The 27,546-nt window shown below is 40.3% G+C and overlaps 2 protein-coding genes across 2 annotated transcripts in view; one reads left to right on the forward strand and one right to left on the reverse strand.

Moving 5' to 3' along the window:
- Positions 1–1,672: 1,672 nt before the first annotated feature.
- On the reverse strand, positions 1,673–14,274 carry LOC137642751 (elongation factor 1-beta'-like). Its single transcript, XM_068375594.1, has 4 exons — positions 14,102–14,274; positions 3,880–4,108; positions 3,439–3,628; positions 1,673–1,920 (listed from the first exon to the last, which is right to left on the reverse strand). The coding sequence occupies exons 1-4, from the start codon at positions 14,182–14,184 to the stop codon at positions 1,766–1,768; spliced, it is 657 nt and encodes a 218-aa protein (XP_068231695.1). The 5' UTR covers positions 14,185–14,274; the 3' UTR covers positions 1,673–1,765.
- A 410-nt stretch (positions 14,275–14,684) lies between these two features.
- ND-75 (NADH dehydrogenase (ubiquinone) 75 kDa subunit) overlaps positions 14,685–27,546 on the forward strand; it is an 85,674-nt gene continuing 72,812 nt past the window's right edge. Inside the window, exon 1 of the mRNA XM_068375595.1 lies at positions 14,685–14,839. The gene's annotated coding sequence lies outside the window, so the exon portion shown is untranslated. The remainder of the gene's footprint in view (positions 14,840–27,546) is intronic.

Consider the following 27,546-nt stretch of genomic DNA (forward strand, 5'->3'; position numbering starts at 1 on the left):
AATACTCAACTGGCAACCATGTATAATTAGCTGGTAACTTACGGATGGGTAGTGCATTCATTTCTCTGAGAGGTCAAGTCATTCTGCTTATGGTCAAGACTTGTGGGGTGGATGAGGTTAGACATTTGGATAAATGACTCAAGTTTGCACAGCTAGGAAAACTGCATTTTATTCTCAATACTTGTAGTTTCCTCCTACTTTGATACAAACTTCAGTCATTTATATGGGGAGTCCTCCTAAGGTGGATGTCTAGCTCTAGATCATTTATTCCACAAAAAAAAAAAAAAAAAAAAAAAAAAAAAAAAAAAAAAAAAAAAAAAAAAAAAAAAAACACACACACACACACACCATATACGACAATAAGACTGGTTAGTAAAGTGACAAGGTCGATATGTCAGCCTCAATGTCAAGAAAATTTTCTCTGAATAGACTACTCATTTTCTTAATTGCAGAAGGGTTCCTTCACTGAAGATACTCCCAGGTGAAGGCTGAACAAAGAAGGAAGTGACGATACGCACGTCTTGCACTTTCACACCCATTTATGCAGAATAACCGATGATATAAAAATGTTTCACTAATCTGAAAATTACCGATATTATGGCCATCATCTTTGGTTACCAGGGTCACAGGGAGCTCTGGCAAAGGAGGATTAGGGGGAGAGAGAGTGCATTGCATGGAGAAGCTACCACTTCTTCCACTCAACAGACGAAGACGTGGAATAGCTTTCTTTTTGCAACCGATACGATATTTTTTCCCACTCTGAGTACAGGCGCCTCCTGCAACACACACAAAGTAAAACGAACACTGCAGTTTGGGCATAAAGCGTGCAGCTCTACCTCGACCCGACTCATGAAGGTTCCACATGGGCGACTTTCAAGGTAGGGGCAAGTCTGCATACTACCTAGAAAAAAACACTCATCTCACAAATCACAGAAAGATAATGCCCTGAAAAGGGAAAAAGCCCAGCATAGTCGTGATTGTAGTGTGGGAGGAAATCTATCTGGGATGACAACGATTAGTAGTGGGTCAGAATCTAGGAGGCATTAGAGCGAGAGTTGCCTGGTAACAATTCATGGTTGCCAGTTCTGAACTTTTATCTTTCTGGTTGTAGCAAAATAACTTATAGTAAACCCATATAAATGATTCGGAAGTTTCACCTGCATGGGAACAAATAGTGCATGATTTTCAAAAGGAGAAACTCTAAAATGTAAAAATTTATAAAATAACTACAGTAGACCCATAAAAAAAAGATGTGATGTACCATGACAAGAAAACACCCATCTCAAAAGATTGAAATGAACTGGAAATGAGAAAGGATAAAAACTTGGTCTGTTATATTAGTACATACCAAGTGGTAAAGTAGCAAATCAAATAATGTAAGACCAAGGAAATTAAGAAAAAGAGGAATAAACAAAGACCTACATTTGATGGAAACAGGCAGAAACTGATTTCACTACTAACTCCATTGAAGAAAATGTTGGAAAAAAAACCTACGAGGACAGCTTGTACCTTAGTATTGTACTTGTGCAGTATAACACAGCAATAGCACTAGGAAGAATTTCTAATATAAAAAACAACTTTCAGATAACATTTACTAAATTACAACTGTTTTTGACTGTCACATACTGTACTCTACTGGGAAAATGACAAACATAAGGATAAAGAAAACACATTTCTAAGATAGGACACTTTAATAAAAATATTTTTTTTCATTATTTTTTTTTAACGCAAACGTTAACAAGTGGAAGCCCCTACAGTTAGAAACTTAGACTTTGTTGAATGCCGCAACATCTACTGACTGAACGTAATCTTCGAAAGCTTCTATTTTTTCTGTAAGGTCATCCACAGATACCTTAGCATCTTCTACAGTGCAAAGTATGCTTAGTTTCATGATGCCAAAAGCCAGGGGTTGAAGCTTACCTGAAAAACAAGATAGCATTACAATTGCTTTACTTGATTACTGCAATTACAGTAATAGAATAAAAGGAATTTTTCTACACAACGGAAAACAAGCAATACTAGACTATCTGTCCTAAACAGGAGCATATCACATTAAACGAGAGGTAAATCTCTAAAGATTATAAGTTTTATATTACTATTTTTGAAGATGCACATTCAATCTATGTCTCTTAAATCATCTTCTCCACAGACATTAATCAATAATTAGAAACCCAAGCAAGTCTAGTCAGAATAAGACAAAAAAAATTACCCAAGCAATCAGAGCTTTCAAAAACTGACAATACTCATCTCAACACATACATATATAAATTAACTTACATTGGTATCAAACCCTAGACTTTAAATGAAAAGCAAGGTAACTATAAATCATACCACCAGATGCTAAAATAATACAGACCCTAAATAGTAACTGCATTTTACAATTTACTTGGTGAGACCATTGTCTTTCAAGTAGTGTTTCCCACCCACTCCAGGTGATTTCATTTGAATTAACCCTCGCCCCGTGGTAGGGCCATAAGAATACTACCACCATATGTCCAATCATAAGAAGACAACTAAAAGGACAGCTGCAGTCTTGCTTTTCAGCAAAATAGATAAGCCCACTGTCAATATCTGAACTATTTAGTCAAAGGTTAGGCCCTAGACCAATAACTGTGATTGATGGATGCAAGGACATGAGATCATAAAAAAAACTACCAAATCCATGCCTGATTCTATTAGAGGGCGCATAAGGCAATCAACCCCTTAATGTAGGGATAACTGTGGGAATAAAGATATCAATTGGGTCACCGGTTGAGTGAGGAAGTTGGGTAAAACTCGCCGATATGTAAGACAGCGATCTCACCAAGTAAGTCCTCATCTGCAATTGGTATTTAGGTTCCTACATCTTTTACAACCTCTGTGGCACGATTTCTAACCTAGTCAAAATTGCCACTTAATCGCCATCATTCTCAGTCTAATTAGGGGAGTTAATATCCAGGAATCAAATGTCACTGTATCACAACAGTTCAAGGACATAACCAAACCCCGGATTCTTACCCTATGCTGTCTGGCAATCGTTTTGTATTATGAATAGTTTTCTACCACAACAACTACTTGGTCTTCGTAAATGAGATAAGTTGCATACAGTATACAAAGATATCTACGACAACTACTTGGTCTTAGTAAATGAGATAAGTTGCATACAGTATACAAAGATATCTTATGTCCCTTGAAAGTGTTAATTAAATGTATGATATAAAGTCAATGTTGTACATATACCCTCTTTTGTAAGCTGAACATTTTCTGTATTTTGGCAGACAAGGTATTGCATACGTAAAATAGAAAAAAATATGGGAAAATCATGATACTTTCTACATTAATTGTAAGCCTCCACAACACATCTGATCTTGTAGAGAACGAATCACATTTGGCTATATCAAAAGCAACTAGTAAATGGTAAAACTTCGGCATTTTGTGAAATTTAGTTACTGTACTTACTTGCTCCCCAAACAAGACCATCCATGGTAACTGTACGGACGTGTTCTTCCATAACTTTCATGTCAGTTTCGTCATCCCAAGGCTTAACATCCAACATAATCTGCGACTTGGCAATTGGACCGGGTTTGGCACTTTTCTTAGCAGCGTAAGCTGCTAGGCGCTCTTCCCTAACGCGAGCAGCATCAGCATCCTGTAGTAGTATACATTACAATCAAAAGCAAATGCTAAAAAAAAAGAAGCTATGTACATTAAGTCATAATCTCAGATACTATCTAGCACATTATCATTTATAAATTCACATGCAAAGTTATGCATCATGGCAAATATATTTCAGAATTCTGGGATGACAGCTTCAATAGCCATCTTTCAAAGATGTAAATCTAATTAAAGGGCACCTTCCCATCTCCCAGCCAAAATGGGGATTTAAAAAAACTTGCTTACCTCCTCTTCATCATCAGACCCAAAGAGATCAACGTCATCATCATCGTCGTCGTCAGCAGCAGCGGCAGGAGCACTATTAGACAAAGCCGTTTTCTCTCCTGGGAACTTAGACTTTTCAGCTCCAAAAGAAGTTATGTGATTGTACCATCGAAGGGCATGTGGGAAACTTGCAGATGGGGCTTTCCCAATGCCTTCATATACAGAAACATCAGCTTGGGTAGGAGCATGGCTGCAAAAAAACAATGAAATTACGTTAAATGTCTTTATACTGCAACAGTAACAAAATTAGCCTAATCATTCTACGAAATCACGATTACTTAAAAGTAACATTTTTCCTAACTATACAAACCAGTCATTTAATCAGAGTACAGTATGCTTATGGCGAAGCTATACACATCTGTTAAAACTCCAATGCAGTAGCAGTAGTCAGCTGTAAGGTGGTGGGTAAGCCCTACCTACCTGACAGGACACTAAGCTCCCACTTTGACCTAAAACCTAGGACTTTTGGCGTGGTTTAAAAGGGGTGTAACTTGTAGGACTCAGGTTTCTATATGTCGTTAGAAAAATTCAAATTACTACACTTGCTCTTGTAAATTGGAGATTTTCATGTAGGCCTACTGTACTTTAATAGAAATGTGATTTATTTTGTACTGCCTGTTAGAACACAGAGGGGCAGTGAAATAGTTAAATCGCAAGCAAAGTGAGCCAAGAATGAGCAAAAATTAGTTTGAACTTTGCAAACGAAGTGAGCCTAGGTTGAGTAAAAATCCAATTTGAACTAAGTGATTAATAAATAATTAAAAAACACTAAGCCCTATAGCTGGCACGTGCAGCACATCAATGTACCGCCTGCAAGAACAAACCAGCAGTGAAACAATGTTAAATCGAGAGCCTAAAGAGCCAAGCCCAAGTATAAACCAGTTTGAACGAAGTGATTTACTATGTAGATAATTAAAATAACCAAAATACTAGCCCACCACACTAATGCGCGGAGCGAAACATGTTCCGCTAGCCAGAACACAGGAACAGTGAGATGATAAATTGTGAGCTACGGCAGAACAAAAGCCAGTAAATAGATACAGTACTGTACTCAAGTGTTAATGTATCGTACCAACATATAGATAAATATACTCAATAAAGTAGAAAGGTTTTGGTAGTATTAGAAGATGAACACAGCTACGAACGGGAGCAGGTCATTTAGGGCATGATCACTAAAGGCAGAGGGTCATTTAGGTTAACACTCTTTAGGTCGTTTACGCTGCAATTTTGAGAACCTTTCTGTCTGTAACTTTGAAAGACTCAAAACATTCAATTACCTCATTCAAAGCATTACTAAATTTCAAAGAAAATTTCAAGTCTTAATCTCGAAGCGATGATTTACTTGGTTTGAAAAATATTTACCCTATACTCACGTATCATGCGAGTTTAGAAGACTAATTTTGACGCTAATAAATCTATTTTTTTGGTTTCCAGACACTGTCACATTACAGTATCTTCTAAATTCAGCATTTATATTAGATTATATGATTTACACAGATAAAGTTCCCATCAATTTTTCATTTTGTTTCCTCCAACTCCATTATTATTATTATTATTATTATTACTATCCAAGCTATAACCCTAGTTGGAAAAGCAAGATGCTATAAGCCCAGGGGCTCCAACAGGGAAAAATAGCCCAGTGAGGAAAGGAAATAAGGAAATAAATAAATGAAGAGAACAAATTAACAATAAATCATTCTAAAATAAGAAACAACGTCAAAACAGACATGTCATATAATAAACTATCAACAACATCAAAAACAAATATGTCATAAATAAACTATAAAAAGACTATGTCCCCCTGGTCAACAAAAAAGCATTTGCTCCAACTTTGAACTTTTGAAGTTCTACTGATTCAACCACCTGATTAGGAAGATCATTCCACAACTTGGTCACAGCTGGAATAAAACTTCTAGAGTACTGCGTAGTATTGAGCCTCGTGATGGAGAAGGCCTGGCTATTAGAATTAACTGCCTGCCTAGTATTACGAACAGGATAGAATTGTCCAGGGAGATCTGAATGTAAAGGATGGTCAGAGTTGTGAAAAATCTTATGCAACATGCATAATGAACTAATTGAACGACGGTGCCAGAGATTAATATCTAGATCAGGAATAAGAAATTTAATAGACCGTAAGTTTCTGTCCAACAAATTAAGATGAGAATCAGCAGCTGAAGACCAGACAGGAGAACAATACTCAAAACAAGGTAGAATGAAAGAATTAAAACACTTCTTCAGAATAGATTGATCACCGAAAATCTTGAGACTTTCTCAATAAGCCTATTTTTTGTGAAATTGAAGAAGACACAGACCTTATATGTTTCTCCAAAGAGAATAGTGCCTAAAAACAATGTTTTCTCACCTTCACCTACAGCTTGTATATATCTGCAAGTATTTTTTCTTGTTTTTTTTTTTTTTTCTTCACAGCAAACATGGGTAGGCTTTTAATCAAAGTGAAAATATGTCCATCTTATGTTACTTGGCTTTGTACCAAGTACATAAATGTGTACTATCATACGATAATTGAAACAAACACTACAGCTGCTATCTTCTTTGATTATTCATAAGCAAACAGCTGTTTCTGTTCGGTTGCTATTGTTATTGTATGCGTTTACGCAATGATTATAGCGTTACTAAAAATACTTTTCTTCTCTTATTTTTAAATAACTTTTTGAACAAGAATTTATTAAAACCACCCATGTCGTTGACCCTTTTACCCCCAAGGTAAGGTTAAATTTCTAGCACATTTTGCTATATATATTTTTTAAAATTGCTCTATCATTATTATTATTACTAACCAAGCTATAACCCTAGTTGGACAAGCAAGATGCTATAAGCCTAAGGGCTCCAACAGGGAAAAATAACCCAGTGAGGAAAGGAAATAAGGAAATAAATAAATGAGAATAAATTAACAATAAACCATTCTAAAAACAGTAACAGCGTCAAAACATATATGTCCTATATAAACTATTAACAACGTCAAAAACAGATACGTCATATGTCAAAAATTGACATTTATTCCCCATGAATAAAAATATTCTTAGTTTTACGAGTATTTGTTTTCTAAGGTATTTCCCAGTTTCTATGAATATATGTTTAAATGTGATTATTTTGCTCCACAGAAGTAGTTTTATTATATTAACTATATCAATGAGTTTGTATGAATTAGTATAATAACATTTAAAGTAATAAGCTACCTTTCTTGCAAATTGTATCCATCTAGATCAGATAAGATAACGTATTATCCCATTGTTGTCAAACTTCTTCCTGTGGAGATTATATATATTGTTTGATTATTGTAAGGGCACACGCCAGTAATTTAAACTTGCCTTCTGGACGAAACCCCTTTTTTTTTGTATGTTGGGTTACAATTAAATCACTTGATGTTTGTTACGTAACCCTTGCAAATTTGTAAATGTGACAACATTGTACTCCTCCCGAGTTCTCTTCCAGGGTGGAAATGTGACGCGGGCGGGTTTCTACCAGCGGACTCCAAAAGGCAAGTACTTAGAAGATATTCTCCTGAATCCGACCACCATCACCACCTCGCGAACCATCACATTGTTGCAGCAATGTTCTTATAAGAATACTCTGTAACCCCGTTAGATATTTGTTTAATTTTTATCAAGTAACGTAAATTTTGTTCGTTTGTGGTACTGTATGTTAATGTTCACTCTTTAACGTAACTCTGATGATTTTTGTTTGTGTACTTTAAATATTAAATATATGTCAAACTTTTTAATTGGGTCTTTGTGAACCCGTGTGGCATCACCCCCAAAAGAATCGGTGCAGGAAATATAGTTTGAATCAAAGGTTAACGGCAGATGTCTCGAGTAAGTTTGTTTCTCAGTTCTTCTGTAACTTGGCCTCGTGCAAAGCTGGTGCACGAGGGTTTACAATTTAAAGAAAGTTATCATATGTGGTTGTAAATTCCCCAGTGTTTCACCACATCAAATATAAGCAATAAAAACTCATGTCAGCCTGGTCAACATAAAAACATTTGCTCCAACTTTGAACTTTTGAAGTTCTACTAATTCAACTACCCGATTAGGAAGATCATTCCACAACTTGGTAACAGCTGGAATAAAACTTCTAGAATACTGTGTAGTATTGAGCCTCATGATGGAGAAGGCCTGGCTATTAGAATTAACTGCCTGCCTAGTATTACGAACAGGATATTGTCCAAGGAGATCTGAATGTAAAGGATGGTCCGAGTTATGAAAAATCTTATGCAACATGCATAATGAACTAATTGAACGACAGTGCCAAAGATTAATATCTAGATCAGGAACAAGAAATTTAATAGACCATAAATTTCTGTCCAACAAATTAAGATGAGAATCAGCAGCTGAACACCAGACAGGAGAATAATACTCAAAACAAGGTAGAATAAATGAATTAAAACACTTCTTCAGAATAGATTGATCACCGAAAATCTTAAAAGACTTTCTCAATAAGCCAATTTTTTGTGCAATTGAAGAAGACACAGACCTAATGTGTTTCTCAAAAGTAAATTTGCTGTCGAGAATCATACCTAAAATTTTAAAAGTCATACAAATTTAAAGAAACATTATCAATACTGAGATCCGGATGTTGGGGAGCCACCGTCCTTGACCTACTTGCAATCAGACTTTGAGTTTTGTTAGGAATCAACTTCATAGCCCATAATTTGCACCATGCACTAATTTTAGCTAAATCTCTATTAAGGGATTCACCAACCCTGGATCTACATTCAGGGGATGGAATTGATGCAAAGAGAGTAGCATCACCTGCATATGCAACAAGCTTGTTTTCTAGGCCAAACCACATGTCATGTGTATATTGTATGAAAAGTAATGGGCCAAGAACACTACCCTGTGAAACACCGGATATCAGTCTTAATTTTTGTCATAGAGGTCACGTTGGTCTCATTCTTTTGGAAAATGCCTGAAGTTTCTCATAAAGTTATCAAAAAAATGTAAACAGTGTTTTGCAAGAACGTACCAGTACGTCCTCTGAGGACAAAAGGTTTAACTATCAATAAATGGTTTGTTAGCTTGTTAGCAAAGAAAGTGTCACTACAAATGGAATTGCTCACCTGAAGATAAATTTGAAAAAATATGAATGCGTTGTGTAATTTTAAAGAAAATATAATTGATAACAATGGATAAAACCTGTTACTTTTGTCCAGAATAAGATTTCACTCACCTGAACATACTCCAGACAAAGCTATTAGACTACTGTACCGTACTTTTAACTACGAACGTAGAAAGTTTGATCTACCATCAGAAAGTGTTCCAAGCCGTGCATAATTGTATTTTACATAGAGGTGAGTGATTGACATTACTGGAAGTTTCACAGTAATGGCAGAAAGAAGCAACTATGAAGCGAGTCCAATGAATTTTGAGTTTGAGTAATTACATGGCTAGTTTTGTGGTCTAGTGATATTTCGGATCTAAACTTTAGCCCTTGTGTTTACAGCCAATTCTGATAACTCAAACTCAGACTAATAAGGCAAGTCATTGCAGAATTAGCCTCCGCCTAAGCTAGTCACTTCATAAAGTCAGTCTAAGGTAAGGATATGGCTGTCGGGTAGTCTGTAGGGAGTTGGATCACAAAATTTTTGTATGGTAAAATAATCTTCCACTTGACGATCAGGCAATATGTATCACTTGCCAGAAAAGACGCAACGATATTTCAAATTGCGAACTAAGTGACCCACAGAGGAGCAAAAACCAGTAAGTGAATAATTAGCGTTAGTTCATTAACCAACAAATTCGTAAATCCTTATTTAGAGAAGTTTGCATTTGATAGGAATCGGAGATGAAAGAAAACGGGCCTAGAATGGTGCTTGAGAGGTAACTGCAGCAGTTGGTTAGGAAGTGTTGTTTACCCTTCTATTTTTGCATGAACAACCATTTACTGTCATTTTTCTTGTTTTATGCTGTTATTATCTTCGGTAATTTGTTAGTTTTCATTTCATCCCATCCAAAAACCAGATTCCCAGATGGAGTTCCCCCTATTAGCATTAGGTGATGGTAATCGGAAAACGATACTTTGGCGGAAGGTAATAACATTTATTAGGACAGGGTTTGGATCACCAGAAAAAAGTAAACATAGTCAGAAACCGTTTTTATTTTTTTTTACTTGAATTATAACTGAATGAAATATTAATGAATTCACTAGTTTTGCAAATGCTCGTCTCAACATTCTACATGCTAGGACCACTCAGCGCATGAATGTCGGAAACTTGCGAGAATAGCCAACAAGAAACGAGTTGGAACACAGAAAACCTTAGTTTTGTGCTTGGCATTTCATATGATATTAAATAACTGAAATTTCCCTCGTTTGTCCAAACATTCTACAAACTAGGAATACTTAAAGGACACAGGTAGGAGCCTGGGGCTTTGGGCGTGCTTAAACAGGATAAAATGTGATTATTTAATACTTTTGAGATTTGTAATAGGCCATAGAAGCTACCTGACCCACCTAACCTAATACTATAGTTCCAAGGTAACAACCCCTAACCAGATTTGTAAAAAGCCTCAGAACCTTACAAACCCACCTAACCTAGTAGTTATTATTATTATTATTATTATTACTATCCAAGCTACAACCCTAGTTGGAAAAGCAAGATGCTATAAGCCCAGGGGCTCCAACAGGGAAAAAACAGGGTCACAACCCGTAGCGAGATTTACAAAAGGCCACAGAACCTAACAGACCCACCTACCGTAGTACAGTAATTCATAGGTCACAACCCCTAGCTAGATTTGTAAAAAGCCACAGAACCTAACAAGCCCACCTAACCTAACCTAGTAGTTCCCAAGTCACAACAACTAGCCGGGGGCAAGACCCAGGGTCGGGACCCGTTCCCAGGTCACAGATTTGTAAAAGGCCACAGAACCTCACAAAGCTGCCTAACCTAATAGTTCCCAGGTCACAGGCCCTAGCCGGTGTAGCAGGAAATTTTTCCCCCCTGACTGAAATTCCCCCCGGGAAAAATAGCCTAGGATCGATTTCCCCCCCGGGAAAAGCAGCCCGGGCTGTTATTCCCCCGGGGGGAATTTCAGCCCTAGGATATTTTTCCCCCCCTAGGCTATTTCTCCCCCCACCCTCCCTTACAGAGAAACTATTTTCATGAATTAAATAATCAACGGTAAGTTTGACAAAATATTAGGAAATATATTATCTATATATATATATATATATATATATATATATATATATATATTGTGAAAACCTTACTCTTCTTTCGTACTGTCCAGCACGAAATAAAAAGTACACTTGATGCTAAGAAGCACTATGGATGAGAAAGGAGATGATACCAATTCAGTTGTGTTACCAGAGATTATGGGGGAACCGAGTGGGAAACCGGAGTTTTTAGGGTGGGGAAATGTCATAAACGAGTGATTTACAGCAATAATAATGGTCAGAAATGCTAAATAAGAACAAGATAACCAGTTGGTAAAACATATGGATCATGTAAGTGGCTGAACATAGGCCAATCATGATCATTTAACACATTTGAGATTTGTAAAAGGGTACAGAACCTAACAAACCCACCTAACCTAACCTAGTAGTTCCCAGGTCACAACCCCTAGCCGGGGGCAAGCCCCCGGACCCCCTTCCCAGGTCACAGCCCCTAGCCGGGGGCAAGCCCCCGGACCCCCTTCCCAGGTCACAACCACTTGGACTATCCCAATATCAGCCTTCATCGTAAATTTTTTAAACAAACAGGCATTTTTTTTTCGTTGCATTTGGAGATTTAAAGTTACGTCTGTACAAATTTCTTGAATTGAGGATATATATACTAAAGAATTTGATTGTTCCCTTACATCCTTCGAAATCAGCAAGCTTGTTTTCTAAGCAATATTGCATGGGGTTTGACATGGATTCACCAAGAAACTGAGCAGCACGTTTAAAATTCATTGTCCTTTTTTATCCAACCAATATATTGTGACCTCAATTTATTGCCTAAATGTAACCTTTCATTGTCTTGCAATTTGTGCAGCTTTTCTATGAAATCCCATTGAATTTGATTTCCATGGTAAAAAAAAAAAAAAAAAAATAATGGTTACTCCACCAAGCAGAGGGGGAATCTTGGCCCAGAGGGGGGAATATTATCCTGGGACAAAGTTCCCCCGGGGGGATATATATCCTGGGCCATATTTCCCCCGGGGGGAATTTCGGACGGGGGGAAAACCAGACCGTTACACCGGCAGCAAGCCCCGGACCCCCTTAACAGGTCACAAACTAATAAAATACAAAATAAATTCTTACATTACGATAAAGAAATCACTAATAAATTTCTCTCCTATACAATAGGAGTAATGTGCAACACACTAAATTGTATCTTAACCACACTAAAATAAAAATATTACTCTGGATTAATTTTAAGTGAATTTTTTTATGACAATCGCAGTTCCTGCACTTCCAATAGTACACAATTGTCCTCAAGGCCGACAACTGCAGTTCCTGCACTTCCAATAATACACAATTGTCCTCAAGGCCTCAAGATGATCAACACGAGCAATAAATTCAACATCACTCAAAGAAAAATTATAGGCCATGCATCTGTCCATCAAGGAGGTTAGCGTTGGAATGGCCAACCTGGCCCAGGTTAATCTCATGTGTAAGAGAGGAGGGGTTCAAAATTCTATATCAAGCGGCCAAAAAAAGCAGGCCTACAAGCGCGCGGAAAAGAAAGGTTAGTTCAGGTGAGCTGATTGACACTGGCTTAATCCTCCTAAACATCTTAATTAAATGTTGCCGACCCTTACCTCTGGTTCTAAATAGAAAAAATTAATTTTCGGCATAACTCCAGGACGTGTCCCAATGAACTAAAATCTTAACAAATTTTACAATCGTGTGATTTGGCCGTGGCTTCAACGACTAATGCAGTATAATGACCTTTACCATACCTAAAATTTCATAACTATTACAGCAGTATTAAATGCAACTGCACAGGACGTGTCCCAACCAACTACACATTTAACCGAGGTAAGAATGTATATAATAGAACAGCATTAATAGTACAAACGCTTCATACCCTGGGAAGACACGGTCTCTATCTATCGGGAAATTTTGAAACTAAGCAGGAGCTATCCGTGACTTGTGTGCGGACGGGGCTGAACTTAAAATTGCAACATGATGTGAATCATACAAGCATGGGTAAAATATCGATATAGTCCTCCAAGACATTACGCTTGCCAGTACATAGGAGGTTGATGTTTATCTTTTAACGCGAGCGCACAGCGGAGCAAAAACCAATGACACTATCGAACCATCACCGAAATATTAAGGTTTTGCTCAGCCGTGGGGTCGTTTCCCTCCCGAAAAAGAAACACGTCAATCTCTTATGTACTGGCAAGTGGTAATGGCTGGGTTGGGCTCTCCATTGAATTATTACCTAATTACGATACTGTACTTTAATTTCCAGCCATTGTACGAGTCTCATATCTTTCCAGCTAGTTGCCTTGTGCTTATTATGCATTTCTGACCATTATTATTGCCGAAAACCTCTTTTTCCTGATTTACTAAATTTCACAAAGGAAACCTATGATCCTTATGATTGTTTTCATTAGGGGGAGGGTACGAAAATTTAAATGGGAGACTCTTGCCTCAACAGTCAGTAAATGGATAAAATAGAATAACGAGTAGGAAAAATATAAGTTCCGTGAATTTGGCTGGAAACTAGTATCAAATATGTAGTTTTTCTAGAAACAGTTTATTACACTGTAGTTTAATTTTACCCAGACAAAAACTTTCACTTCTAAATAGCATGCCGTACGCTTGTATGAGGACTTCAGAGGGTACCGGTAGATCATATCTGTAAAGCATATTACTTTTCTTTTTGATCACTTATTTATAGCAGAGGTCTCTAAGGTTTAGTAGATCATCACATACAAATTATAACGATTTATAATGAAAAAATAACCTTAATAAAGGACTGCACACGTTGGTTTATAAAATAGTCGGCAAGTTTCCTTGGACTAACTTCATGGTAAATTACAGGATTCTTTTTCAAAACCTATGGCTAACTATGTCTACAGAAGCACCGTTCCTGTTAAAATCAATTAATGTAAAGCCATCACAATAGTTAATCTGCAGGATAGAAATGTAGAACGGGAAAAGGTAAACACATGGCGATTTTCAGGCACTGCAGGTGTCTATTAAAAACTGTATTATTCTTGTTATTTCTCACCCTTCAATGTAGCTCCGGTCACCCAGGTAGTCATTAAGTGATTTAAGACCACTGTCGGCCTTTAAATTTCCGAACTGAGGCATTTTTGCAATATTTTAGGTCCAAAAATAGTGCCCTTTCGACGGCCGTGCCAGTTTACGGCAACAGTTGGACGGTCAGAGACCGATGAGCCATTCGAACACAGGTACCAGGTGTGCAATTATTATTTAATGGTGTGATATTTTCAAAGTTTATTTTCAATCTAAATGGGAACATAACTAACTATTCTATCAAATAGATAATATATTCATCAAGTAATTATCACCATATTGCATAAGTGTTAAAAAATTTATTATTTTTTATCAATCAAAGCCAGGGACATAAAGAGGATTCGAATGCAGGAAAATCTGCAGTGGAAACATGAAAATGGTTCTTATTTAAACTAACCAAACTTATTTCCTATTAAAAATATTCTTATATAATTATACATATGTATAATACATACTAAGATATGAGCTTTTTCCTAATTATAGAATTAATTCTGAATCAGTAACATAATATAACCCTGATGTTTTGACCTTACCAAAAATTTAGTCCATAGTAATATATCACTTGAAATATAATTATATTCTCGGATAACACCATACACGAATTTACTAGAATGTATTTTTAAAAGAACCAATAATAGTATATGACAATTTATTTACGCAATCATAGTCAAATTTCGTCCATCTTAGCACTCAGCTGATCGTTGTTGTGGTAAGGAATTTCTTACAACATTTTGCTTTATTACCATTGGTTTTAATAGCAATGAGTCCAATTATGATACCCCAGTAGCTTTATGAAATAAGTTTAACCAGGTTAGGTATTGAGATTGAATAAAAATAACATACTGTTGTTTTCAGCCGGTGGTGTCAGTTTGTTTTGGTTTCGTTATAACGTAATAGGGACATTACAATAAAAAATTACCCATTCTTTAATTAAATTTTAAGCTGGTTATAATAACGTAAGTTTAACACTGTCCTAGTTTTCACATAAGTCTTAGGGTAAATTTATGTAGGAATATTATAAAAGTTACGTATCCTAAACTATGGTAGGCTTTACATTCAATCAAACAAGGCTATGGGCTAGATTAATATGCAATAGGTTTTTCGTTTCAATCAGGACCGTATAACTATTAGATATATATATCATGTTACATGACTTAGTGAATAATGAAACCTCTCGTCTTTTCACAACTCAGCTGATATATATTTACCTGTGCACTGTTGACATCCGGACATCTTTAATCCGATGTGCCACCTTATCCAGACGTATTTTACGATCAATAGACGGGGTGTATGTATGATAGCGGCCACTTGTATGAATGATTACGGATAACTTAGAATATGGCAGTGTAAGCGGGGTCGCAGGCCGTTAGATAAGTAGGTGGGGAGACGGCTTTTAGGTTAGGTAGGGGGGGGGGAAAGTTTATGGATTGTTGATGTTCCATTTTTAATTCCCATGGGAGGAACTGGCCGCTGATATACAAAGGCTCCATAAAATTCCATTTCTTTATTAGTAAAGCTTTTCCTGTGATAAAACTATAATGATGCCGATAAAGTTGACAATTTTATTACAAGAACATCGTCTTATGGGAGCCTTTGTATATCAGCGGCCAGTTCCTCCCATGGGAATTAAAAGTGGAACATCAACAATCCATAAACTTTCCCCCCCCCCCTACCTAACCTAAAAGCCGTCTCCCCACCTACTTATCTAACGGCCTGCGACCCCGCTTACACTGCCATATTCTAAGTTATCCGTAATCATTCATACAAGTGGCCGCTATCATACATACACCCCGTCTTTTGATCGTAAAATACGTCTGGATAAGGTGGCACATCGGATTAAAGATGTCCGGATGTCAACAGTGCACAGGTAAATATATATCAGCTGAGTTGTGAAAAGATGAGAGGTTTCATTATTTACTAAGTCATGTAACATGATATATATCTAATAGTTATACGGTCCTGATTGGAACAAAAAATCTATTGCATATTCGTCTAGCCCACACAAATAATTATAATCTTATCAATTATTTTTCCTTATTAGTGTGTTATGAGAATGATTTCTTAGCCTTGCATATACTAAATAAAAATGTTATGATTTGTGGTGAGTAACCCACCTAATTTAGGATGGTTTTGCATAACTTTTGGGTAGCCTAGTCTACTTATTTATGAATAGGAAGTGTAGATATACTTTCTACAAGGTTTATACTGTGTATAGTTTTAAGAATTAGTACAGTAAAACCTTTTTATCTGATGATTTTACCATACACTGTTGAACTGATGCCATTATAAAAATAGATATGGTAAAAAATCACGTAATCGCAGCCACTAAAATAGAAGCACTATACAAAATTCTTAAACTTTCCTCCAATACTTCACCACTCCATAGAATAGGCTGCTGTAGAATCATGTTTCAGGTAAAGGGAATGATGGCCCAAAGGCTAAAAGGTTTTTGCAAATCTACCTTCTTTTCTAATTCATTTCTATTTCTGTTATAGGTTTTTATTGTTCATTTTAGTGTAATTTATCCCGTATATTCACATTATACTGATTCCCCTTCTTATTCTGCATTATTCTTATTCCCTTTTATTGTATATTTCTAACTATATTTGATCATTTCATATATTGCTAAGAGCTAATAACTTTCTCCATCCCCCCCGTGTCTATTAATTTTTATTTGTGTTATTCACACATTTGTATTGTTCATTTTAGTCCCCTTCTTATTCATTATCATCCTTTTTCCATATTCTTATTTGGTATCAACCCTAAATCTTTTAAAATTTTCGGTGATCAATCTATTCTGAAGTAGTATTTTAATTCTTTCATTCTACTGTACTTTCTTTCGAGTATTGTTCTCCTGTCTAGTCTTCAGCTGCTGATTCCCATCTTAATTTGTTGGACAGAAACTTACGGTCTATTAAATTTCTTATGCCTGATCTAGATATTAATCTTTAGCACCGTTGTTCAATTAGTTCATTAAGCATGTTGCATAAGATTTTTCATAATTCTGACCATCCTTTACATTCAGATCTTCCTGGACAGTTCCATCCTGTTCGTAATACTAGGCATGCAGTTAATTCAAATAGTCAGGCCTTCTCCATCATGAGGCTTAGTACTACACAGTATTCTAGAAGTTTTATTCCAGCTGTGACCAAGTTATGGCATGATCTTCCTAATCGGGTAGTTGAATTAGTAGAACTTTAAATGTTCAATCTTGCAGCAAATGTTTTTATGCTGAAGAAGCTGACATAATTCTTTCTATATTTTATATATGACATAAATATTTTAATGTTTTTAGAATAATTTATTTTCCCCTGGGCTTATAGCATCTTGCGTTTCCAACTAGGATTGTAGCTTGGCTATTAATAATAATGATAGTAATAATAATACACTGTTAAACTTTTGAGACCATTATGTAAAAATAAATGCTGATAAATAACTCAAGGAGTGCAACTCATAAACTCTGGTATGGAATTTAGGAAATTCAGTTTATTACTTTTTGGCTAGGAAAAAGCTATTTCATGTCTCAAATAGTATTTGTTAATGAAACAAAGTTACTAAGAAATCGGTAATTCTATACAATGGCTCCACCTGCAAGTTATCAAATTTAAGTACTTTCACTAAAAAGAGGGAAGTCTAAGGTTTCGTTTGATATATAAATCTAAGCGGCGCTAGATCTAGAAGTGGTTTAAAAATCAAAATTAAATTTGACCCACCTGAAAAGAACTAAGTCCCTCGACTTCATACGTAACTCTCTCAAATTCGTCTTCAGACTGAGCTCTCGTTTGTTCGTTGAAAACATAGTTTTCAATATTAAACTTAGCCGGTGATCATATAAGCTGTCAGCTCTGCTGCCCGACAGAAAAACCTAAGGACAAAATACGCCAGCGATCGCTATACAGGTGGGGGTGTACATCAACAGCGCCATCTGTCGAGCAGGTACTCAAGTACTCCATGTAAACACAGAACCAATTTTCTCTCTGTCGTGCCCCCGGCAAGACCTACTAAATACGCTGTTGCTTACTGGATTGGTTTTCACAGATTTTGGTGAAGTACTCATTTCTAGTTATTAGCTTTCGCTTTGCAGAGGTTATCTTCAATACTTCCTTGCATTCTTTGATTGAATTTTGGATTATTTGTTGACGACTTGGATAGATTTTGAATTCCCCTTTGACTAATTCAAGATGGCTGACCCTTCTCAAGTCCCTAAATACAGAAAGTGTAGTGCTAGGGACTGTTCAAGGCGTCTTCCGAAGGCCTCTATCGATCCGCACACCATTTGTTCCAATTGTCGGGGTAAAACCTGTCAATTGGAAGATCGATGTGAGGAATGCGTTGGGCTTTCGGAATTCGATTTTCTCGAATTCCTGAAATATTCACGTAGGCTAGAGAGAGATAGAGTCAGGAGAAGTTCATCTCGCTCCGTTGATTTTTCCTCTCCCCATGCCCCACAACCTATTCCTTCCCCTGTAGTGGTTGCTCCTGATCCCCCTTCTAGCACTCAACAACCTTCGATGGCGGATATGATGCGTGCCATCCAGGCTCTGGGTGAGAGAGTCGAGTCATTGGCGAGTGACCGTAATCAACTCATGGCAGACGTCAAGGAGTTGAAGGGTAAGAGTGCAGTGGGTAGTGACAAAGTGAGTGGTAGTGTTGTGGAAAGTGTTAGTGTTGCGCTTGAGGGTGCGTCTGTTCGTGCCTGTCGTCCTCCCAGTCCGGGACCTCTTGCAAGCTCCCAAGCCCAGGGGAGAAGCAATGTCGTACGACCAAAGGGTTCGACAGGCTTTAATCAGCGGACAGACGTTCCCTCCGTGGTTTCGGACGTATCTTGCCAAGATTGCCCCACCCACAAGAAGACGAGAGAGCCCATTTATTCCTCGTCTGCGGAAGATGTTTCTCGGAAGAAACAATGGACCAAGGTCTCACGACCTCTCAAACGCAAGGTCCCTTCCGCGCAAGTCCAACGGCCCAGTTGTAGCCACTGGGTCAGTTCGGACTCGCTGCAGTCTTCCGATGACTGCACACCTCCTAAGAGAGGCAAAGCGGTACCGCAACAGGCAGTAACACCGTCTGTTGCCGCACCTGCTACTGTAGACCCTAAGTGGGCTTTGCTGCAGACCATGCAGACACAGTTGTCATCTTTAATGCAGGACTTTCGTGCGGAGAAGGTTGACGCTGCACCCGTTAGCCTACAACCTACCACGGTTGTGCGTCCAGTTGACGCTGAGGCTACCTTCTCCCGCACTCCAGCTGTGAGAGTCCCGCCACCCATGCGCACTGTACACTGCCAGCCGCATGTTGACGTTCGCCGACGCACGGAACCCTCAGTTGACGTTCGCGAGTTACAACAACAACAACCTAAGTTGTTTTGTTTTGACGCGGTGCGTCAACCTCCGCAACCCACTGTGGTTACCCCTACTCGCCCACAGCAGACTAGACAGTCAGGAGTAGACGCTTTGCGCCCCCGCGCAGCTATGGTTGTTGCCAGCTCACAGACTGGCCAACAGTTCCATGACGTTGCGTCCAGTGCAGTCACGCATGCACCCGTGCTGCCGGACTCAGCTGACCAGCCAATGCCTACTCTTTTGCCGCTTCCTCCTCAGCATTCAGACGATGGACTCTCCGATGATGACGATGCTGCACACCTTGACGACCCGCACACGGACATCGACGAACCCAAGACCACGCCTCCCTCCTTGGACTTTAGGAAAGTACTTGCACTGTTCAAGGATATGTATCCCGATCAGTTTGTTTCTGCGGCCCCACGCTCACCTCCATCTGAGTTCGCTTTAGGCACGCAGTCATCCGCGCCTGCCTTTACGAAGCTCGTCCTCGCCCGCTCGTCCAAGAGAGCTTTAAGGGTGTTGGGAGATTGGATGCAGTCCAAAAAGCACCTTGGGAAGACAGCATTCTTGTTTCCCCCTGCGAAACTCGCTTCCAGATCGAGCGTCTGGTATGCCACGGGAGAAGTTCTCGGCTTGGGAGTTCCTGCCTCTGCCCAGGGCGACTTCTCAAGTCTAGTAGACTCTCCCCGCAGGCTGGCCATGAGACGCTCCAAGATTTGTTGGACTCCTTCAGATTTAGATCATCTGATGAAAGGAGTGTTCAGAGCATTCGAAGTGTTTAACTTTTTGGATTGGTGTTTGGGAGCGTTGAGCAGGAAGACCTCCCCTTCTGACAAGGAAACTTCCATGCTCATTATGTCCTGCATGGACAAGGCCATACGGGACGGTTCCAGTGAGCTTGCGGCTTCGTTCGTTTCCGGGGTCCTTAAGAAACGGGAAAACCTTTGCTCCTTCTTGTCAGCTGGAGTAACACAATGTCAGAAATCGGAGCTTATGTTTGCTCCTCTCTCGAAGTGCCTTTTCCCAGAGGAGTTGATCAAGGAGATTGCTGCCTCCTTGATTCAAAAAGACACGCATGACCTGGTTGCGTCATCCGCACGCAAAGCCACCCCTTTGCCTACCGTGTCTAGACCCAGGATGGATACTCCAGCGTCAAGATTTATTCCGCCCTTTCGTGGCAGAGCCACCAGCAGAGGAGGTGCTCGTGCCGAAGGGAAACGGGGAGCAAGAAGAAAGGTACCAAGTCCTTTAGAGGCAGAGTCTGACTGCCACCTTCTTCAGACAGCAGTGGGAGCCAGACTCAAGAACTACTGGCAGTCCTGGGAGAACAGGGGCGCAGATGCACAATCTGTGAAGTTGCTCAGAGATGGGTACAAGATCCCATTCTTGCGCAAGCCCCCTCTAGCAACGACTCCCATCGACCTCTCTCCCAGGTACAGAGAGGAGGACAAGAGACTAGCGTTGAAGCAAGAGGTGTCTCTCTTACTGGAAAAGGGAGCGGTAGTCAAAGTCCGGGACCATCAATCCCCGGGCTTCTACAACCGTCTCTTCTTAGTGGTAAAGAAGACAGGAGGGTGGAGACCGGTGCTAGACGTCAGTGCTCTGAATGTCTTTGTCACAAAGCAGACGTTCGCCATGGAGATGACAAAGTCTGTTCTAGCAGCGGTCAGGAAGGAAGACTGGATGGTCTCTTTAGACCTCAAGGACGCTTACTTTCACGTCCCCATCCACCCAGATTCCCAACCTTTTCTAAGGTTCGTTTACGGGAAGGTTGTCTACCAATTTCAAGCCCTGTGCTTTGGCCTAAGCACGGCGCCTCTTGTCTTTACGAAACTGATGAGGAATATTGCCAAATTCCTGCATTTAGCAGACATCAGAGCCTCCCTCTATTTGGACGACTGGCTTTTAAGAGCTTCATCCAGTCATCGCTGTCTGGAGAATCTAAAGTGGACTCTAGATCTGACCAAGGAATTGGGTCTCCTGGTCAATATGGAAAAGTCCCAACTGGTCCCATCCCAAACTATAGTGTACCTAGGGATGGAGATTCACAGTCAAGCTTTTCGGGCTTTTCCGTCGGCCCCCAGAATAAGTCAAGCCCAAGGATGCATCCAGAACATGCTAATGAAGGACCGATGTTCAGTCAGACAGTGGATGAGTCTGATAGGGACGCTTTCATCACTGGACCAGTTCATTGCGTTAGGGAGACTGCACCTCCGTCCCCTTCAATTTCACCTGGCTGTTCACTGGAGAAAGGACAAGACGCTAGAAGCGGTCTCGATCCCTATTTCCGAGAAGATGAAGTCATCACTGACCTGGTGGAAGGACAACATCAACCTCAGAGAGGGTCTGCCCCTGACTGTTCAGACCCCCAACCACGTTCTCTTCTCGGACGCATCGGACACGGGCTGGGGTGCGACATTAGACGGTCGGGAATGCTCGGGCACCTGGAACTCGGAGCAAAGAGCGTTACATATCAACTGCAAGGAGCTACTGGCAGTTCATCTGGCCTTGAAAAGCTTCAAGTCCCTCCTTCTAGGCAAGGTGGTGGAGGTGAACTCCGACAACACCACGGCCTTAGCGTACATCTCCAAGCAAGGAGGGACCCATTCTATGAAGTTGTACGAGATCGCAAGGGACCTCCTCACCTGGTCAAGAGATCTAAACCTGTCTCTAGTAACGAGGTTCATTCAAGGCAACATGAATGTCATGGCGGACCGCCTCAGTCGGAAGGGTCAAATCATCCCAACAGAATGGACCCTTCACAAGAATGTATGCAAGAGACTTTGGGCCACATGGGGCCAACCTACCATAGATCTCTTTGCAACCTTAATGACCAAGAGGCTCCCAAATTATTGCTCGCCAATCCCGGACCCAGCAGCAGTTCATATAGATGCTTTTCTACTGGATTGGTCCCATCTAGACCTTTATGCATTCCCCCCGTTCAAGATTGTCAACAAGGTACTGCAGAAGTTCGCCTCTCACGAAGGGACAAGGTTGACGTTGGTTGCTCCCCTCTGGCCCGCGAGAGAATGGTTCACCGAGGTACTGCAATGGCTGGTGGACGTTCCCAGAACTCTTCCACTAAGAGTGGACCTTCTACGTCAGCCACACGTAAAGAAGGTACACCCAAGCCTCCACGCTCTTCGTCTGACTGCCTTCAGACTATCGAAAGACTCTCGAGAGCTAGAGGCTTTTCGAAGGAGGCAGCCAGGGCGATTGCTAGAGCAAGGAGGACATCCACTCTTAGAGTCTACCAGTCGAAGTGGGAAGTCTTCCGAAGCTGGTGCAAGTCGGTATCAGTATCCTCAACCAGTACCTCTGTAACTCAAATAGCTGACTTCCTTTTATACCTGAGGAAGGAAAGATCTCTTTCAGCTCCCACGATCAAGGGTTACAGAAGCATGTTGGCAGCAGTCTTCCGTCACAGAGGCTTAGATCTTTCCAACAACAAAGATCTACGGGACCTCCTTAAGTCTTTTGAGACCTCGAAGGAGCGTCGTTTGGCCACACCAGGTTGGAATTTAGACGTGGTACTAAGATTCCTTATGTCAGAAAGGTTCGAGCCGCTACAATCAGCCTCTTTTAAAGATCTCACTTTAAAGACTCTTTTCCTCGTCTGCTTAGCTACAGCTAAAAGAGTCAGTGAGATACACGCCTTCAGCAGGAACATCGGATTTTCATCTGAAACGGCTACATGTTCTTTGCAGCTTGGTTTTCTAGCCAAAAACGAACTACCTTCTCGTCCTTGGCCGAAATCGTTCGATATTCCAAGCCTTTCTAATTTGGTTGGAAATGAACTGGAAAGAGTCTTGTGCCCTGTTAGAGCTCTTAAGTTCTATTTAAAACGAACTAAACCTTTACGAGGACAGTCAGAAGCTTTATGGTGTGCTATTAAGAAACCTTCTTTACCTATGTCGAAGAATGCAGTTTCCTATTATATTAGACTGTTGATACGAGAAGCTCATTCCCATCTGAATGAGGAAGACCATGCTTTGCTGAAGGTAAGGACACATGAAGTTAGAGCTGTCGCAACTTCAGTGGCCTTCAAACAAAACAGATCTCTGCAGAGTATAATGGACGCAACCTATTGGAGAAGCAAGTCAGTGTTCGCGTCTTTTTATCTTAAAGATGTCCAGTCTCTTTACGAGAACTGCTACACCCTGGGACCATTCGTAGCAGCGAGTGCAGTAGTGGGTGAGGGCTCAACCACTACATTCCCCTAATTCCATAACCTTTTTTAATCTTTCTCTTGAAATTTTTTTTATTGTTGTTTTTGGGTTGTCCGGAAGGCTAAGAAGCCTTTCGCATCCTGGTTGATTTGGCGGGTGGTCAAATTCTTTTCTTGAGAAGCGCCTAGATTAGAGGTTTTGATGAGGTCCTTTAGTATGGGTTGCAACCCTTGATACTTCAGGTCCTAGGAGTCGCTCAGCATCCTATGAGGATCGCGAGGCTCAGTAAGGAAGACGTACTTAAAAAGGCAGAGTAATTGTTCAAGTCGACTTCCTTACCAGGTACTTATTTATTTTATGTTTGTTATTTTGAATAACTGCTAAAATGAAATACAAAATACTTAGCTCTTAATAATGTAAACATGTAATGCTGGTCTCTACCCACCCCCCTGGGTGTGAATCAGCTTATATGATCACCGGCTAAGTTTAATATTGAAAAATGTTATTTTTATTAATAAAATAAATTTTTGAATATACTTACCCGGTGATCATATATTAAAGGACCCTCCCTTCCTCCCCAATAGAGACCCAGTGGACCGAGGAGAAAATTGGTTCTGTGTTTACATGGAGTACTTGAGTACCTGCTCGACAGATGGCGCTGTTGATGTACACCCCCACCTGTATAGCGATCGCTGGCGTATTTTGTCCTTAGGTTTTTCTGTCGGGCAGCAGAGCTGACAGCTTATATGATCACCGGGTAAGTATATTCAAAAATTTATTTTATTAATAAAAATAACATATATCATTATTACATCATCGATATGTAGCAAGACGTCACCCGAACCTCATAATTAACCAATGATGATTACTGTATCCACATTTTACTTGGGACTAGCATTTTAACAAAACTAGAATCACATGACTTGAATACCAAATCAGGTGATAGTTTTACTAGAACACTGAACACTTCGAAGCTGCTTACACAATTTCCAACGCTAATTTTTCAGTCTTTTGAGAGCCCTGCAGGCGAGTGAACCTTCAACTCCTGGTGCATTTCTCATTTACCATCTACTTTGACATCAATGTCTGTGGATTTTCTCCCAAGTGCTTGTCTCAATTGTTATTTGAATTATAAAGATTTTGTTTTGCATTATTGGGGTTACATTGAAAGAATAATAAAGTACTGCCAAGATCACGGTGTTATTAAAAGTGAAAGTGACACTATTTGCCCAACCTGGGGTTCTAAGTGCCGACTTGATATTAACAAAAAAGCATTTCAGTGTGACAGAAGGCATTTTGTATTGAAAAACATGAAGTGAAAAAAGGTGTTTTTACGTATCCATTTTTAAGGGAACTTGGATTGGAAAGTCTCATTTAGATATAGAATATAATTTGTTAATTTTATATAATTGGTGTTAAATGTGGTTATAAATTTGTTGAAAATAGAATCAAGAATTTTTCACAAAACTATGCTCATTCATTCGTGAGGTTATTGTGCATTGGGTATTGAGTTGGAGAGGTGCAGCTCCCCTTTACCCTCCAACCTAAGTAGGTACACAAAAGGTTCTAGGCTTTCTTGTACTTAATATGACTGTGTAATGGGGAGTCGCAGGCCCCCCCCCCCAGGTAAGAATACGGCTACTAGGTTAAGTTAGGTAGTTTGTTTAGGTTAGTTGGTGGCCTTGTTTATTGCTAATTCTACATGTGTAATTATTTGTATGTTAAAACGTATTCTTAAATTCATTCCCCATCCATAAACCCTGTTCAAGGTATCGCGTCCCGTTCACAACATCTCTCCCTCCTCTGATCAGGAATCCAGTGTCAATAGATTCCTTTGCAATGGGATCAGCAAAGGGGCTAGCCCTCCGGGCAGAAGTCCAGACCCTGTTGAAGAAGGGCGCTCTCCAGGAGGTCCTCAACGAGTCCCTAGGGTTCTTCAGTCGACTCTTTCTTGTGAAAAAGAGTCTGGAGGCTGGAGACCCGTCATCGACCTCTCAGTTCTGAACAAGTTTGTCAAGCAAACTCCATTCAGCATGGAGACGGCAGACACAGTCAGACAAGCGGTAAGACCATGGGACTTCATGTGCACACTGGACCTAAAGGACGCGTACCTCCAGATCCCAATCCATCCATCTTCAAGGAAGTACTTAAGATTCAGCCTAGACAACAGGAAATACCAGTTCAAGGTACTGTGCTTCGGTCTTTCCTCAGCACCTCAAGTCTTCACCAGAGTGTTCACCCTAGTATCATCTTGGGCACACAGGATTGACTTCTATCTCCTCCGTTATCTGGACGACTGGCTAATCCTAGCGGACTCGGTGTCAACCCTTCTTCAACACCGAGACAAACTTCTGAGGTTTTGCCAAGATCTGGGGATCATGGTAAACCTCGAGAAGTCCTCCTTGCTGCCTACACAGAGACTGGGATACCTAGGCATGATATTAGACACCAATCTCCACAACCTTTCCATCAGATGACAGGATAACGAGGCTGAGAAAGGTCGCAAGATCCTTCCTCAGAGGAGAAGAACTTCCAGCCCAGATGTGGCTACGTCTTCTCGGACACCTTTCATCTCTGGCCCGTCTTTTTACCAACGGTCGCCTCAGGATTCGATCTCTCCAGCAGCGACTCAAGTCCCGGTGGAATAAGGCCTTCGACTCCTCGGACGTTCTGATCCCCATGGGATCAGCGGAACAGACAGACCTCGAATGATGGGTGTCAGAGGAGAACCTACGAAAGGGAATGGATCTTCTTGTCCTCCCCCCAGATTAGATGCTGTTCTCAGACACTTACACTAAAAAGGGTGGGGGCCCCACATGGTGCACCACGACCTTAGGTATCTGGTCCAAGTCAGCAGAGTACCTCTACATAAATCTCTTAGAGATGAAGGCTGTCTTTTGGGCCCTTCAACAGTTCCACCAGTGGTGGTGATGAGCAACAACACCACAGTAGTGGCTTACATAAAAAAACAAGGAGGTACCTTTTCGCAGCCCCCTATCCCATCTAGCAGTAGAAAAACTGAGATAGGCCTAAATTCACTTGATACCACTATCAGCACGCTTCATTCCAGTCTAAAGCATTACAGATAGTGAGTACCAAGTGGTCTTTGGATCATCTAGTAGCCAACAAAGTCCTGACTTAGTGGGGTTCTCCCCGACTGTGGATCTCTTCGCAATGGCCCTGAACTTCAGACTCCCGTTGTACTGCTCCCCAGCCCCAGACCCCAAGGCTCTCTGGCAAGATGCATTTCAACAACGGTGGGACAACATCGATCTTTACGCCTTTCCCCCCGTTCTGTCTTATGAGGAGGGTACTCAACAAGGCCAGAACATCGGTTAACCTCTCAATGACTCTTAATATGCGGAATGGTTTGCGGTCCTTCTGCAACTCCTGACGGAGTCTCCAAGAAAACTCCCTCTACGGCACGATCTACTCAAACAACCATATGCCAACATTTTCCATAAAGCCGTAGCTTCGTTATAACTTCACGCCTGGAGACTATCCAGCATCTCCTCACACATAGAGGATTTTCGCAACAAGTTGCGAGCAGGATCTCTGGATACCTGTGGAAATCATCACCAGCAGTCTACCAGGCAAAGTGGAAAGTCTACTGTGGTTGGTGTCGTGGAAGGGGTATCTCTCTTCATGGTGCCACTATTCCAGTAATAGCGGAGTTCGTCATGTATTTGCGTGAGAAGATACGCCTTTCAGTCTCGGCGGTTAAAGGCTATCGCTCAGCCTTAAGTCTCGCCCTTTTACTCAACGGAATCGATATTTTCTCATCGCTAGAACTTTCCTTACTCATACGGAGTTACAAACTTACCTGACCTCAGTCTGAACTGAGACCTCCTCCATAGAACATGGTTCGAGTTCTTAAGTCTCTAAAGAGACCCCCCTATGAACCA

This window comes from Palaemon carinicauda, chromosome 6 (assembly GCF_036898095.1).
Source record: "Palaemon carinicauda isolate YSFRI2023 chromosome 6, ASM3689809v2, whole genome shotgun sequence".
NCBI classification, from domain to species: Eukaryota; Metazoa; Arthropoda; class Malacostraca; order Decapoda; family Palaemonidae; genus Palaemon; species Palaemon carinicauda.

Coding starts and splice junctions, on each gene's coding strand:
- LOC137642751 (XM_068375594.1), bottom strand. CDS start 14,184: ATGCCTCAGTTCGGAAATTTAAAGGCCGACAGTGGTCTTAAATCACTT. Junction 3,629..3,879: donor GGTCTGATGATGAAGAGGAG/GTAAGCAAGTTT, acceptor ATACTACTACAG/GATGCTGATGCTGCTCGCGT. Junction 1,921..3,438: donor TGGTCTTGTTTGGGGAGCAA/GTAAGTACAGTA, acceptor CTTGTTTTTCAG/GTAAGCTTCAACCCCTGGCT.